Genomic DNA, 13,565 nt, shown 5'->3' on the forward strand with positions numbered 1-13,565 from the left:
TGATATAGCACTAATATTTTGTAACTCTGGATTAATGGATTATGTCAATTTATATTTATTTATCATTAATTATTTCAAATAATAAACAGTCGTTCAATATATATTTAAATTAGAGTTACTTACTATTTATCTTTGATAGAAATAATTGAAGGCAATTAGCCTAAAATATTTCTTAATTAGTGCTATTTTCAATAAATCATTGAAAAGATCAAAATTATCAATAACAAAATGGTTGCTGCCTCGAGTTGCATTGATAAACAATTTTTACTAAAAGTCGGGCTTATATGCTACTAAACTTACTTGCTGATTACTGGCGACTCGGGTGTCACAGAAATTTCACTCGCAGACAGTCGGTCACCAGACTCAAGCTTGAGCATTGGTGCTCTCAGTAATCTGTCATTTCGCTTCAGACGGCGAAATAATCTTTGTTTGAGTCTGAGAGGAGATTTCTTGATTCCCCTCAAACCTTTAGGGTCACTGAAAGGCAAAAATACATATCAAACAATTGAACAAAACAAAATCAAAATCTTATTACTGCAGCAAAGAACAATATTAAAAGTAATAATACTGTTGTCCAAAACCTGAAGACAAAATATTAAAATTCATTTAACAAAAAATCAGATCAGTTGTTTAACTTTCATACGTCCACTATCAACAACTATAGACGGTCAGATGATGGACAGAGAGTATACCAAGGTAGACAAACTACGACCCACATAGAGGTATAGATGCTCAACTTAACAAAGATGAATGTCTTTTGACTTAGTATGAGGTAATATTACTTCATCCTATATTTCGTGCTAACTATATAGGGTTCAGGATGCTTCTAGTATAAGGGAATCCAACAGTTTTCCCGCAGAGAGTCATAGATCCAAAATATTCAACCAGGAGGTTCTCCAGTAAAATTACACTCAAAAACTTTATACGTTAATATAATGAGTATAGGAATCTTTAATTTACGGAAGTATAGTAACTGATATCAATCGTTCATTTAATCCATAAATATATATTCAAATTTAGCTTTATTAAAGTTGCGTGATGTCAACAGGCATATTAAAAAAAATATCACGTTTATAGAACAAATGAATTACATAAATGGTCCCCATGAAATTGCTTACTTAAATATAATAATAGGAAGTTCCACTAATAGTAAGCATTCATTTTGTAATTTTAAAGGTTAAAATGTCAATAGTGAAAATCTTATGTAAAAACAAAAAATATTACTGAGACAAGAAATCAAAATTTCACTTAAGGAACTATATAAGAAAAATTCGGTCACAATAAGTTATAATAATATTCATTTCAAGATTCAATTATATGAGCTAACAAAACTTTTTTTATTCATAAACTAGTTTCAACGTATTAAAAATTTAACAGTAAACAAGTGTCACTTCAAATGGTAAGTGGGTGTACTAAAAAATACACAATATTCCATTTTTAAGGGTTATAATATTAACTTTTCTAAATCTAACTCATGATATAACATTCATTAATATATTAGAAGTTAATACAATAGCTAGAAATGATAATTTTAATATTTATATGTTATATCCATTATATTACGAATTAGTTGTTGAATATCTAAATTTTATTATTAACAGACTATCTTTATGACTTGTAAAAAATATTTAACAAAAGATATTAAAATTTATAAAGGAGTTCGAACAAATTTAAATATGAAATTCAAGCACTAATCAGCTAAGAATTATAGTAAGATCAGAATAAAATATTATGTTTCTGTCGAAAATCAGTTATTAATATTTAGCACAATTATATTTTCTGATTTGAGTGCTTATTATGCTAAAAAACCTCAAAGTTAACAGTAATTAACATAATTTTTTTTTAAAAAAATACCTCAGATACATGATTTTGCAAACTCAAAAGCTGTCAAAGCAGAGTAATTCTGGAACTTAAATTTTAGTAGGAAACCGAAAATTAAAAATTACTATATTTACAAGTCAACTCTCGTAAGCTGATGAAAATTATGATGATTCTTTGCAAAAATATCAACATCAAAGCATCAAATAGATACTGGTAGAACTTTTAAAAATGTATTGTTACTTGGCAGATTAAAAATGATGAATAATATAAAATTTACTCACTCTTTAATTTCATTTTTGTTGCAATCACAGTTTCCTTTCGAACAAACAGATTTTAATGACAGATTTTCCAGGATACGTTCAGGTTCATTCTCACTTTGATTAGGTACAGAAAAAGGATTGCTCCCTTTGAACTTTGTGGGTTCAGACCTGGAATGTAATAAATATAAAAATTAGCGAAACAAATTAAAATATAAAAGAAACAAAATATAGTCGATATGTACAGAGACAAAAAATAAACGAAAATAACCACAAAATAAATGCATACTTTTCAGGCGTGATTTCCAGTCTTTGAAGACTAGCAGGTAGATTTAAATCTTCTGACATTACTATACTGTAACAGACACAAAATTAAGTTTAGAAAATATATATACTCCGATTATATGAAGATAGAATCAGGTAATGAATAGATAGAATTGTATAATTATACAAATAAAATTCCAAATCAAAATCATATATAATACTTTAAAAGATAAATATGACCTTGTGTTAATATTGGACGTAAATGCGTAATAAATTGGAAAAATGACAAACAATAAAATTAAGAAATATTTTTTGACAGGGGCTTAATTTTCCTACCTTTAAATGGACCACGAAAGAAGAATCTTACAACAGGCATTAATAACATTATTAGCCAGAACACTAAGAATTAAAAACAAACTGTAGAATTTTACTGACTAGACAAAACAAAGCAACCTACTCAGTGTAGCCGTGTAAATAGACTGACTTGTAAGAAACGAAAAAAAAAAAAAAAGAAAAGAAAAAAGTTCAAAAATTTACAAAACTTTATTTATTTATTTTTATTAAATTTAAATTAATTTGAAAATTTAATAATAAAATAGAAATAACAATAATTAGTGATAGAAACATATATGTTATGTTAGGAATTTTACAATATTTTGCCCTCATTATTAACAAAATAAATTAGTTGCCATATTCTTAGCTAAATTTTCTTTTATTACCTAAGATATATACGGTGAGATTATATTTACATTTGTTTAACACAAATAGGTGATATAGAAATTAATAAGTATTTTTAAAATAGATGACATAACCTATATTAATTTTGCTACATTTTTTTGTTGATAAAATGCTCACTTCGAAATTTATAAACAACGTTTTCTTCGGGTCAAAAGACCTTGAAGAAGAATCTAATTCAGCTGACTTATCAGAATTCATATCAGTAGGTTATAAGAGCGAGTCGTTATACACTGGTTACTATTTGTCAACACAATGATAAACCGCATACGAGAGACTATAAAGGTATTTTTTGTTTCATTTACTGACATAATTATTATCAATTATTGATTTTTTGTAACGTACACAATACTTTGACATTCTCAGATTTATCAAAAAATTGGCGACTTGGCAGAAGTATTTTTGTCATCACGATTTAATAATAAAATTAACGCAAGGTTGCTGCATATTATACAAACGGAGCGCACCCATATTAAGAATATCGAAAATCAAGTAAGAGTTTTAACTGAACTTATAACTTCAAGTTAACTATCAGTTAGTTAACGTGTGATAACAAAGGTTGATAACAATTTTAAAGTAAACAAACCTGACTTTTCAAAAGGCTCCAAGGCGGGCTTATTTCACAATAGATCGAAAAACATATACTGTATTAAACAATATATGCTGTAGCAGTCACTATATCATTTCTTTAAAATTATATATTAGAATTTCAAAATGCAAATAGATCGCCTATTAGAATTAAACTTAAATTAACGAATCGCGTATTTATGTTGATATTATTAATTACTTATAATTTAATAAAATTTATGTATTCAATTTAGAAAAAAAATATCACAAAGATAACATTTGTAAAAATCATTTGTCAATCACAATTATAAACACGATTAATCCTCAAATATGAAACAGATGTCATAGTCAGAACTAGCATGGATTTCAACAGCATTTAACATGTTTGCAATTTATAATATAAAATATCTCTTGCAGGGTATCCAGAATCTCTCTTCGAGAAAATACTCCTCGTTCGACACCGTTGTAGCTTTGGAGAATTCAGGTTTTCCATATGAAACTCATGAGGTTATAACCGAAGATGGCTATATTTTAACTCTACATCGGATACTAAGGTCTAATGAAGCCGATATCTTAGCGAACACTCCAGAAGAAAACAAGATTCCTGTTTTGTTGCAGCATGGTCTCTGGTCTTCTTCCGGTGATTGGATTGTGACTGGAACTTCACACAGTTTAGCGTTTATACTATCCAATAATGGTTACGATGTTTGGTTAGGTAACGCAAGAGGCAATCTGTATTCTAGAAAACACAAATGCTTCTGCCCGAGGAAAAACGGTAAAGACTTCTGGAACTTCAGTTGGCACGAGATGGGTTCCATGGACTTACCGGCGATGATTGATCTTATTCTAAATGTTACGGCTAAAAAACAAATCTATTACGTTGGTCATTCACTTGGGACAACCATGTGTTTTGTCTTGTTATCGACGAAGCCCGAGTACAACGAAAAAATCAGAGCACTATTTGCTCTTGCTCCAATTGTTTACCTCAATCATTTGAGAAGCGATGTACTACAAAATCTTGCCAACGTATCAGACAGGTTGTATGACGTATTGGAGATGACGGGATATCATTCCTTTTTGCCTAGAAGCGGAATAGTATCCCTTGTAGACAGTTTTTTATCCCGAAATACCAGTACATTGATAAACAACGCTCCGTTGATTTTGAGCAATTTATCAGGTTATGCAAGCGATAGCGTTAAGAAGAATCTAAAGGAAGTCATTATAGCACATATTGCTGCTGGTACTTCGACGAAGGTTCTCGCACATTTCGCCCAGTGTGTTCGTACTGAAAAAACATTCCGACACTTCGATTTTGGCGTTGAAAAAAACTTGATCGTTTACGGACAAAAGGAACCGCCCAACTACGAGCTAAGTAACATAAGGATACCCGTCGTACTCTTTTACAGTAAAGCAGATTGGTTATCAACCTTGGAAGATGTTGAAGAACTGGCTGATGCTTTAGAACATAGTAATAAGGATAAATTAATTAGAAAAAAAATAGAATTGGCTCATTTTAATCATCTTGATTTTATTTGGGGTAGTATTTCTAAACTAAATGTTTTTAACGATATTTTAAATTACATGAAAACTTTCTGACCATTATAATGTCTCTTATATGTTATTAAGTACTGAAGAAAAATATATATTTTTTTTAATGAAGTTACGAAGAATAAAGTGAAAAACTTAACACGAGTTTTACTGTATAGGGTACTTCCTGGTTACATACTAATCGTAAAATGATTTTTAAAATACAAAATTACTGTATAATTTTTCTATTATGATACTTCATCTCAACTGGAATTGTAAGCTACAGATATGTTTCTTAACTACATCACGAGCAGGTATGGTTTATCTTACGTAGAAATGGGTTAGAATGTACCGATCTGGTAGTTGGTAGATGTTCTGTTCGTATGTTCACTATAATATAGTCAGAAAAGTTTCCGAAAGCAGATGGTTCCAAGTGATGGGAGTCAATATAGTTGTGTAGACGGTCAGTCCGAATGAGGTTCATCATTCAAAATACAGACTGACTTGAATCACGAAGACCACTATAAAATAACAAATATGTCATACAAAAATATTGAAACTGAAGATATTTTGCCTAATATGTTTTTCGATTCTTAATAAACAGAAAGGGAGCGCGGTGGCACCGTGGTAAGGCACAACGCAATTCAAGGACCCGGGTTCGAATTCAGCTGCGACAGAAAATGGTTTTCTGTTACACTGTTTCGGTAAGTCAACCCTGTGGGTTCTAGGGTCCATCCAGCCTCATGAAATTGGTACCCTTAATTGGGTAAAAATCTGGCAGTCGAGCGTGATTATGAACAAATCACCTACTTGCACAACCGTTGGTCTAGTAACATTACTTATTTACAAAGCACTGAACCCCTGACCCCTCATTGTAGTAGTACAGATTTTAATAAACAGAAAGATTATTTTATCTTTATTTCGTGATTTGTCTACAAGAATTAAGTAATAAAGCCCTGCCACAATTATTTATAATGTTCTTAAAATTTAGGTTTTATTCTCTTTTTCCGTGCTGAAATGCCACAACCTGATTCACTATGGCTTGCCCCCCCCCTCTAGTTTTGATCCTGGGTACGCCCTTGGCAAACTTAATAACTTCTAATTATTTATATAAACTAGTACTGCAATAATGTTGGTATAGGAGTGAATTTGAAGAATAAGAAATCAACACTTAAGGAAATGATAATTTTAAAAATGAATAACAATAAACTTTCGTGTATGAATATAGTCCGGGTGGGTAGCAGTCAATAAAGGTATCAAAATAGTAAAAAAATAATATTTATTGTTAACCAAGGTTTCGCCCCACTTTGCAGGGCTTCGTCAGAGCTGTCTCATGGAAGTACAACAGCTGGATTTTATTCAGTTATTTATTTTACTTACTATCAAATAAGTCTTTAAAAATGGTCAGATAAAATAGTAAGAATTTCAGTGTATAGTAGGCTGAGAAATGTTATTACTTCTCCGTTTCAGTTTCAATTTTAATTGATCGACCCGAAGACTTACTTTAACTTAATTAATAATATATATTTCCTTAAACACCATAATTGCCCATATCTCGAGAACTATTAAACGTAAATAGCTCTATTATGGCTTATATTTTAGCAAATTTACTCAACTTTAAATGATATTCTCTTAGATTTTCTAGTGTTGGCAGTTTTAAAGATATAGAGCTCTGAATAAAAAATTAATTATTTTTAACGTTTTGAAACAGCCGCCATTTTTTATTCCCCCTACGCAAAATTGGCAGACTCATAAATTTTGACTAGTAATTATAAAGTAATAAAAAATTGAGATGAAATAACTGCCTTTTTTCTCCTCTTGAGCTCTTGTACAAAAATGTTTGGTAAACTAAGGAAGCAACAAACCTCGGTATTCACGTGCTTGTATTTTCTTCTAACATTTGTTGGCTGCTATAATTCGATCTATTTTCAATATAAAAAGGAAAAAAATAAAGATAGTTTAAATAAAAGGAAACAAATATCTGCAAATTAAGAAAAATTCATATAAATGATACTACATTACCTATAAATCCAACTTTCATTCTAGATTATTTATCAAATACTTATTAATTTGGTTAAATAAACATATAATGACTATTAACTTATATTTGTGCTGGGTAAAATAAAAAAATCAACTGTTTAAGTTAAATGACAAGATTAAAACAATATATTTATACCGAATCTATAGTATTTTAAATTATTCAAACTTAAAAGTTTACGAATTCAACGAAAAAGTTTAAGATTCAAATTATTGAATCTGAAGATTACGGAAAATTTATAATTAATTAAAACATATAGAACACGAATAAGTCTGTTGGCAGTTTTAAAACAATACTAACTAAACACAGACGTGTGGATTCAGAAAAATCACCCTTTGATTTGTACCCTAAAGCTGGCATTGAAAGGATAATCACAAATTCAAAACAACTTATATCAGCCAACCCAAATAACTCATCCAAACTTGCGCATACGAAAAAGACCAAAAAATAAAAATAAATCTATGTTTTAACTGATGCAAGTGCGTTTTGTTAGTGATTATGATGAAAAGAACGTTTAGATCTATTTTGTTTTGTATGGTAAGTAATTGATTATAGTTTTGTTCCAACAGGTTGCCTACCAAAACTTGTACTGCGCATGCTTGGTACAGTACAGGGGACTGTCAGAAGTGGTTCTTGGAACAAGCTCTGTCTTCATTAAGAATGCTCTAATGTGGAGGATACTATTTTAATAGAAATGAATATTTCTTAAAATTGAAAAATTAGTGAATGTTAATAATTCGTCGATCTGGGTTCTATTGTTTTGAGCGATGGTAGATGATGTCAAGAATGTGAATCGGGCTCAACATCTTCCGACATTTTTAAATGGCAACCCCATTAAAGCACTGGCAGACCTATCAATGCTTCGCAATTACTAGATTTAGGAATGTAGATAGATTAATTGACTAATTGATTAATTGACAGCCCTGACGAAGCCCTGCAACGTGGGGCGAAACGTTGGCTCAATAAAATAGTATAATTATCTACTATTTGAGGTTTTTTACCGCATCCGGACCATATTCCATTCATTAATTGACTATGATTGAAAGTTTAATATAAATTAATATAAAATTAGTTAATTACAAATCGATTAATGACTATATTTACTTTGTACCTCTATTTAGTTGGTGATAGTAAATAATTATGTTTAACAAAAATATAGTAGTAAGCAAATTGAAATTTCAACACGACTCAACCAATCTATACGAAACATGGCAGTGGTTAAGGGGTCTATAAACTGCACCAAAGAACGCCAACCAGATCTAATTAAACAAATTAGAACCGGAGGTATAAAATAAAACCTTTAAAAAGTTTTTCTTAACTCGAAACCAATATTTCGCCCCTATATTGGCATTAAATAGTGGTAATAAAAAACAACAAAAAAAAACAAACATTAATATTTTTAACAGCTGTATTAACTTAAGAACTTGATAAAAACTTAAGGAGTTATGAATGATTATATGAACAACAGACAACGCTAGAAAAAAAAGTCTCTACAGAAATTAAGCTTAAAATTTTCTAATTTTTACTTATCTTGAAACATGGTGGACGACACTAAAAACGGATATGATTAGCATTTTCTTAAAATTTTGTTTTTGCCTTCTGAGCTGCGCACCAAAAATATTTAGTTTAATTAACATTTGATATCCTTTTTGTTACCAGAGAAATCGAAATAGCCCAGAACGTTCCCAGAAAAATCCTGACCATTTAGCAAAATGCCTTACCACAATCGGTATGGCAGTGCATAAAATATGAACAAACAAATATTGATTTTTATATATTAGGGGTATTCATGATCTTTAGATACATGTTAAATGGAAAAATTCATGTTAAATGGATAAATATTTCCTTCTTTTAGCATGTTAAAACGATATAACATGTAACATGGTTGAGTTGGTCTGCTAAATGGAAAATGACGTCACGCAACAGACCAGCTGAGCTTGTCACCTTTTTTTTTATTGTTGTGTTAACTTACTTGAAAGTGGTTTGTGTTGTGATTGTATAAGTATTGTTTTGGATGTTTTTAAAACTAATAAAGCAATGGATGACAATAATAACAATAGTAACGTAATGACAGTTGTCAATTAGCTCATCTTGATTCTCTTACTCACAAGTCAGATCTACCAGGCACTCAGTAACCAAACTTTCACAAAACTTATAATTTTCACTTACTTTAGGCATGCTGTAATAAATTACTTTAATCAAAACTTAGAATTAAATAAACATACTACATATTTACCTATTGTATTATTTTGTACAGTTGTAAATTACAATAAATAAATAATTAAAAAAAAAAATTAAATAATAACATGAAGTTTTGGAAGAAAAGTTTATAAAACAAGTTGATAAAAAAATCCGCTAGGAGCTCGTCGCTAAGCATTTAACATTTAAAATGACTTTATAAATAGGGATGCTCACAATACTATAGATATAACATTTAACATGATCAAATATTTTAAATTTAACACATCATGAATACCCTATTAGATATGGTGCATTCGTCCATGAATGTGATCTTGATGATGTACTAACTAGAGTTTTACTTCAGTCAATGAAAAAATAAAATAGAAACTTAAAAAAAATAATTAATATATAAAATTGTTACAAAAACCAATATTAATTTTTAATAATTGCTTTAAAATATTTATTTTATTTTATATAACTAGTATTTTTTATTAATTTTCATTTTTTTTTTTTAATTTTGCACATCTATATTAAGAACTACAATTAGATATATATTATAGCAAATAAATAGCCATATGTTATACATTTGAAAGAAAAGTAAAACATAATATCTCTAGATTTCATTGAAAGAAACAAGATGGCAAAAAACTTATATATATTTATGAAAATGTATTAACACTTACTCTTCAGGAATTCCGTAGTACATTGTGAAGTCCGCTTTGAACCGAACAGTGATGATCAGGACTCACTGAACTAATGATCTGAAAATTGGAATGTTCCTAAAATTCTGGTGCCCAAAAAAAAAGTGGTGGGGGGTTCGAAGGGACCAATAGGAAAAATGCTTACAGAGCAATTGGCCAGGAGGTATATGCCAAATTTTAGGTAGGGATGTCCTAAGGTACAAGAGGGGGGGAATGAAGAAGGGAGCAAAAACTAAAGGAAAATCCTTTTTGTTGTCCCAAAATGTTTTTATCTAATAATTCATAATTATGATTAACTCACTTCTATAATATTTTTGTTCCCTAGGGTGACCCAAGTGTATGTCAAATGAGCTTCGAGCGAATGCAACTATCTCAAAATATTACAAAAAAATAAAATAAGAAAAAAAACATTTAAAATTAACACAGTTCATGATTAGTGCATTTACTCTGCTCAGTTTTTCTTATTTTCATACATACTCAACCACTCTTAAGGTAATTTGGCATTCGTACATATGTCGACGTCTTATATTTACTGAGTTATATTTTTTCGAAAATCAAAAATATTCGAACAACTATAAATTTATATTTCGTCAAATATTATTAAAACTACTTTTCCTACGAAGATAAACGTTATAAACTTCGTTATATCACATTAGACTAGCTTCAATTTGAGTGGTACATCAAATGGTTTTTGAGATATAGATTTATCAAACTAAATTTACTACTGATTTTTCATTGCTTTTTTTATATAAATTGTTGCTTTTTTGAAAAGCTATGATATCTTAGATTTTCTAGTGTTGGTGGTATTTTGAAAGATATAGAACTCCGAATGAAAAAATATTTTTTTTAACGTTTTAAAACAGCCGAAATTTTATATTCCCCCTACCTACACTTGGCAGACTCATCAATTTAGACTAGTAATCATTATACATAGTTTTCATTAAAGTGATAAAAAATTGGGGTGAAATAATCTTTTTTTCTATCCGGCTCTTGTACTATCTACAAAATAAATGCTGAAATACACTGCACATTCTAGTGCATTCCAGCATTTATTTTGAACTGTTTTATTTATTTTTCTACATACTCAAGAGTGCCGCGAAATTATTTATCCCAAAAAGGGTATCATGATAAATTTTGGAAACCGTTGTACTTATTAAACTATTTGAACTGACTTAGATTTGCTTGCCCGAAGGGAACAATTCAGTAAACTTTACCAGTAGATTTACCATTCATACTATTTAGTATAAGAGGTAGGAAAAAATTAATTTATTTCACCCCAATTTTCGATTACTTAAATCAAAACTACGTACAATTACTAGTGAAAATTGATGAGTTTGCCAGCACTCCAATTAAAGCTAGCTAAATTTACTCTAAAATAGTTTCTAATTTTTATCTTGGTAGCACTAGTACCTTTCATGCTATTTACCAAAATAAATTAACAAGATTGTGATTGATAGTTGTTCGAACAAAATATTTGACATATGAAAAACTATATCACAAGAACTATGAAAAGTACAGATGTTTGTCACCACTCAAATTAAAGCTAGTACAATGTACTATAAAGTAGTTTATAACGTATATCTCCGTAGGGGTAGTAGTTTTTATGATATTTGCATATAAAATGTTGTTCGAACAACTATAAATCAATTTATTTTAGCAAATACCAAGTAAACGAATGCTCCTACGAAAATAATAATAATAAGCGCTGGGAGAAATCTGTACGTCTTATGGTTCCTCAGATATATGTTTTCATAAATCAAAATGTTTGTCTGAACAACCAGAAATCAACATTTTGTCGAATATCATGAAATCTACCACTTCATCGAAGATATACGTAATAAACTACTTTATAGTAGAGTTAACTAATTTTAATTTGAGTGCTGGCAAACATCTGTACGTTCTATAGTTCCTGAGATATAGTTTTTCATGTGTCAAATATTAATTTACTCTACTATAAATGAGTGTCAATTAGGTTTTCTAGGGTTGTTGGTAGTTTTAAAGATATAGAGCTCGGTATGAAAAATTATTTTTTTTTTAATAGCCATCATTTATTATTCCTTCTATCTATATTTGGCAGACTCTAAAAATTATATTTCATTAAAGTAATAAAAATTTTGGGTGAAATAACTGATTCTTTTTCCACCGGGCTTTTGTACTAAGAAGAACTTAATAATACATAATATTGCTAAACAGTCCCCATTTTTTATTCCATGAAGTATGTTTGGTAGCCATCGATTTCGACTACTAGTTGTATAAATATATAGTTTTATATATAATTTTCTTTAAAGAAATCAAAACATGTTTAATACAGTGTTAGTTAAATCAGACCTAATTTTATTTTTGGTCTTTTGTTGATTCTATAATTAAAATTCATTGAGTCCTCCGAAAATGACAGTATTATTTCATTCTTTTTAATAATTTATTTATTGTTATTTACAACTGTATACATATATACGCATCAAGTAAATTTTCTTTTATTTAGCAGAAGTTGAGAAATAATTGGAATATAAGTGATTTTTGACTGAGAATGGCTACCTGAGACCCAAACTTGTCAGAAATGATGTTTTTATGACTGCCCATATTTCCCTACAGGCAAATTACTTACAAAGCAATATTTTCCAAGAACCGGACAAAAGCTTTTAGCAGGCTAGTAAAGTAGTGCAGGTGGCCAATTGTCCGCTCAATGCTCCTGGTACAAGTGTTCAACTCACCCTTTCTCTATTACCAAATTTACATATATTTCCTTCTAATATTCTGATTTGTTTAATTAGATCCTGTTTGCCCCGTTTGGTGGAGTTTAGAAGATTGGTCGAGTACTGTTGAAGTTATTTTAATTTTTTAAAAGAAATCAAAGGGCGAAGATTTCGAACTAAAACATTTTATTTTCCGATTTTTTCAAAAATTCATATTTATTGATTTGAGGTGCTAAAAACGGACAACATTGTTTCACTCCTAAAAAATATTTTACCACAATTTGATTTAGATTAAATATAGTACTAATATTGAAGCATAGAGGTGGTTATGATTTAAAAAATATTCATATTTCATATAGTCTGTACATGACAATGCCATAGATAATCAAATTGTCTTAAATAATAAGAAATTGTTTTAATTAAACCTACATACAGCCTACATATAACCGAGTCAGCTAGTAGTCGAAATTGATGACTAGCAACCATTCTAGAGGAAATAAAAAAATTGCGACTTTTTAACAATATTATGTATTATTAAGTTCTTCATAGTAAAAAATTTTTTATTCTTCCTACCTATACTTCGCAAATTCATCAATTTTGACTCCAGGCTACAAAAACCAACTTTTGCATAGTAATCTCTGAATTTGTGAGAGTGTAGGTAAAATATTAATTAGTTTTCTGTTATTATATAAGTTTTAACTAATATTTTTATCCATTTTTGACGTGACAACGTCTTATAATCATTTTGCGGGATGCCATGTTAGAAAAAGTGTCCCGTAAC

At 29.5% G+C, this 13,565-nt stretch overlaps 2 protein-coding genes across 5 annotated transcripts in view; one reads left to right on the forward strand and one right to left on the reverse strand.

Moving 5' to 3' along the window:
* The window catches only part of LOC106692362 (uncharacterized), a 14,108-nt gene extending 3,976 nt beyond the window's left edge, over positions 1-10,132 (reverse strand). Inside the window, exons 1-4 of one of the 3 annotated variants that reach the window (XM_014438269.1) lie at positions 10,074-10,132; positions 2,368-2,433; positions 2,103-2,249; positions 301-477 (exon numbers count right to left, since the gene is read on the reverse strand). In XM_014438269.1, coding sequence (XP_014293755.1) covers positions 301-477; positions 2,103-2,249; positions 2,368-2,433; positions 10,074-10,096 — 413 coding nt within the window. In that variant the 5' untranslated portion in view covers positions 10,097-10,132. Of the gene's footprint in view, positions 1-300; positions 478-2,102; positions 2,250-2,367; positions 2,434-2,678; positions 2,813-3,663; positions 3,884-10,073 lie in introns of those variants that run through there. The other 2 variants (XM_014438271.3, XM_014438270.2) reach the window with 2 other exon arrangements.
* LOC106692361 (lipase 3) lies at positions 3,134-5,325 on the forward strand. Of its 2 annotated transcripts, XM_014438267.3 has the most exons (3): positions 3,134-3,362; positions 3,444-3,569; positions 4,062-5,325. In XM_014438267.3, the coding sequence occupies exons 1-3, from the start codon at positions 3,333-3,335 to the stop codon at positions 5,238-5,240; spliced, it is 1,335 nt and encodes a 444-aa protein (XP_014293753.1). In that variant the 5' UTR covers positions 3,134-3,332; the 3' UTR covers positions 5,241-5,325. The 2 variants fall into 2 exon arrangements, with proteins under 2 accessions (XP_014293753.1, XP_014293754.1); XM_014438268.3 differs by lacking the exon at positions 3,444-3,569 and having other exon boundaries at positions 3,135-3,362; positions 4,062-5,324.
* Positions 10,133-13,565: the final 3,433 nt, after the last annotated feature.

This window comes from Halyomorpha halys, unplaced genomic scaffold (assembly GCF_000696795.3).
Source record: "Halyomorpha halys isolate HHAL.00 unplaced genomic scaffold, Hhal_1.1 Scaffold53.1, whole genome shotgun sequence".
Taxonomy (NCBI): Eukaryota; Metazoa; Arthropoda; class Insecta; order Hemiptera; family Pentatomidae; genus Halyomorpha; species Halyomorpha halys.

Bases quoted from the DNA above. Each gene is read 5' to 3' on its own strand.
- LOC106692361 (XM_014438267.3), top strand. From the start codon at position 3,333: ATGATAAACCGCATACGAGAGACTATAAAG. The intron at 3,363-3,443 runs GTATTTTTTGTT...TGACATTCTCAG, and splicing joins GCATACGAGAGACTATAAAG to ATTTATCAAAAAATTGGCGA. The intron at 3,570-4,061 runs GTAAGAGTTTTA...TATCTCTTGCAG, and splicing joins TTAAGAATATCGAAAATCAA to GGTATCCAGAATCTCTCTTC.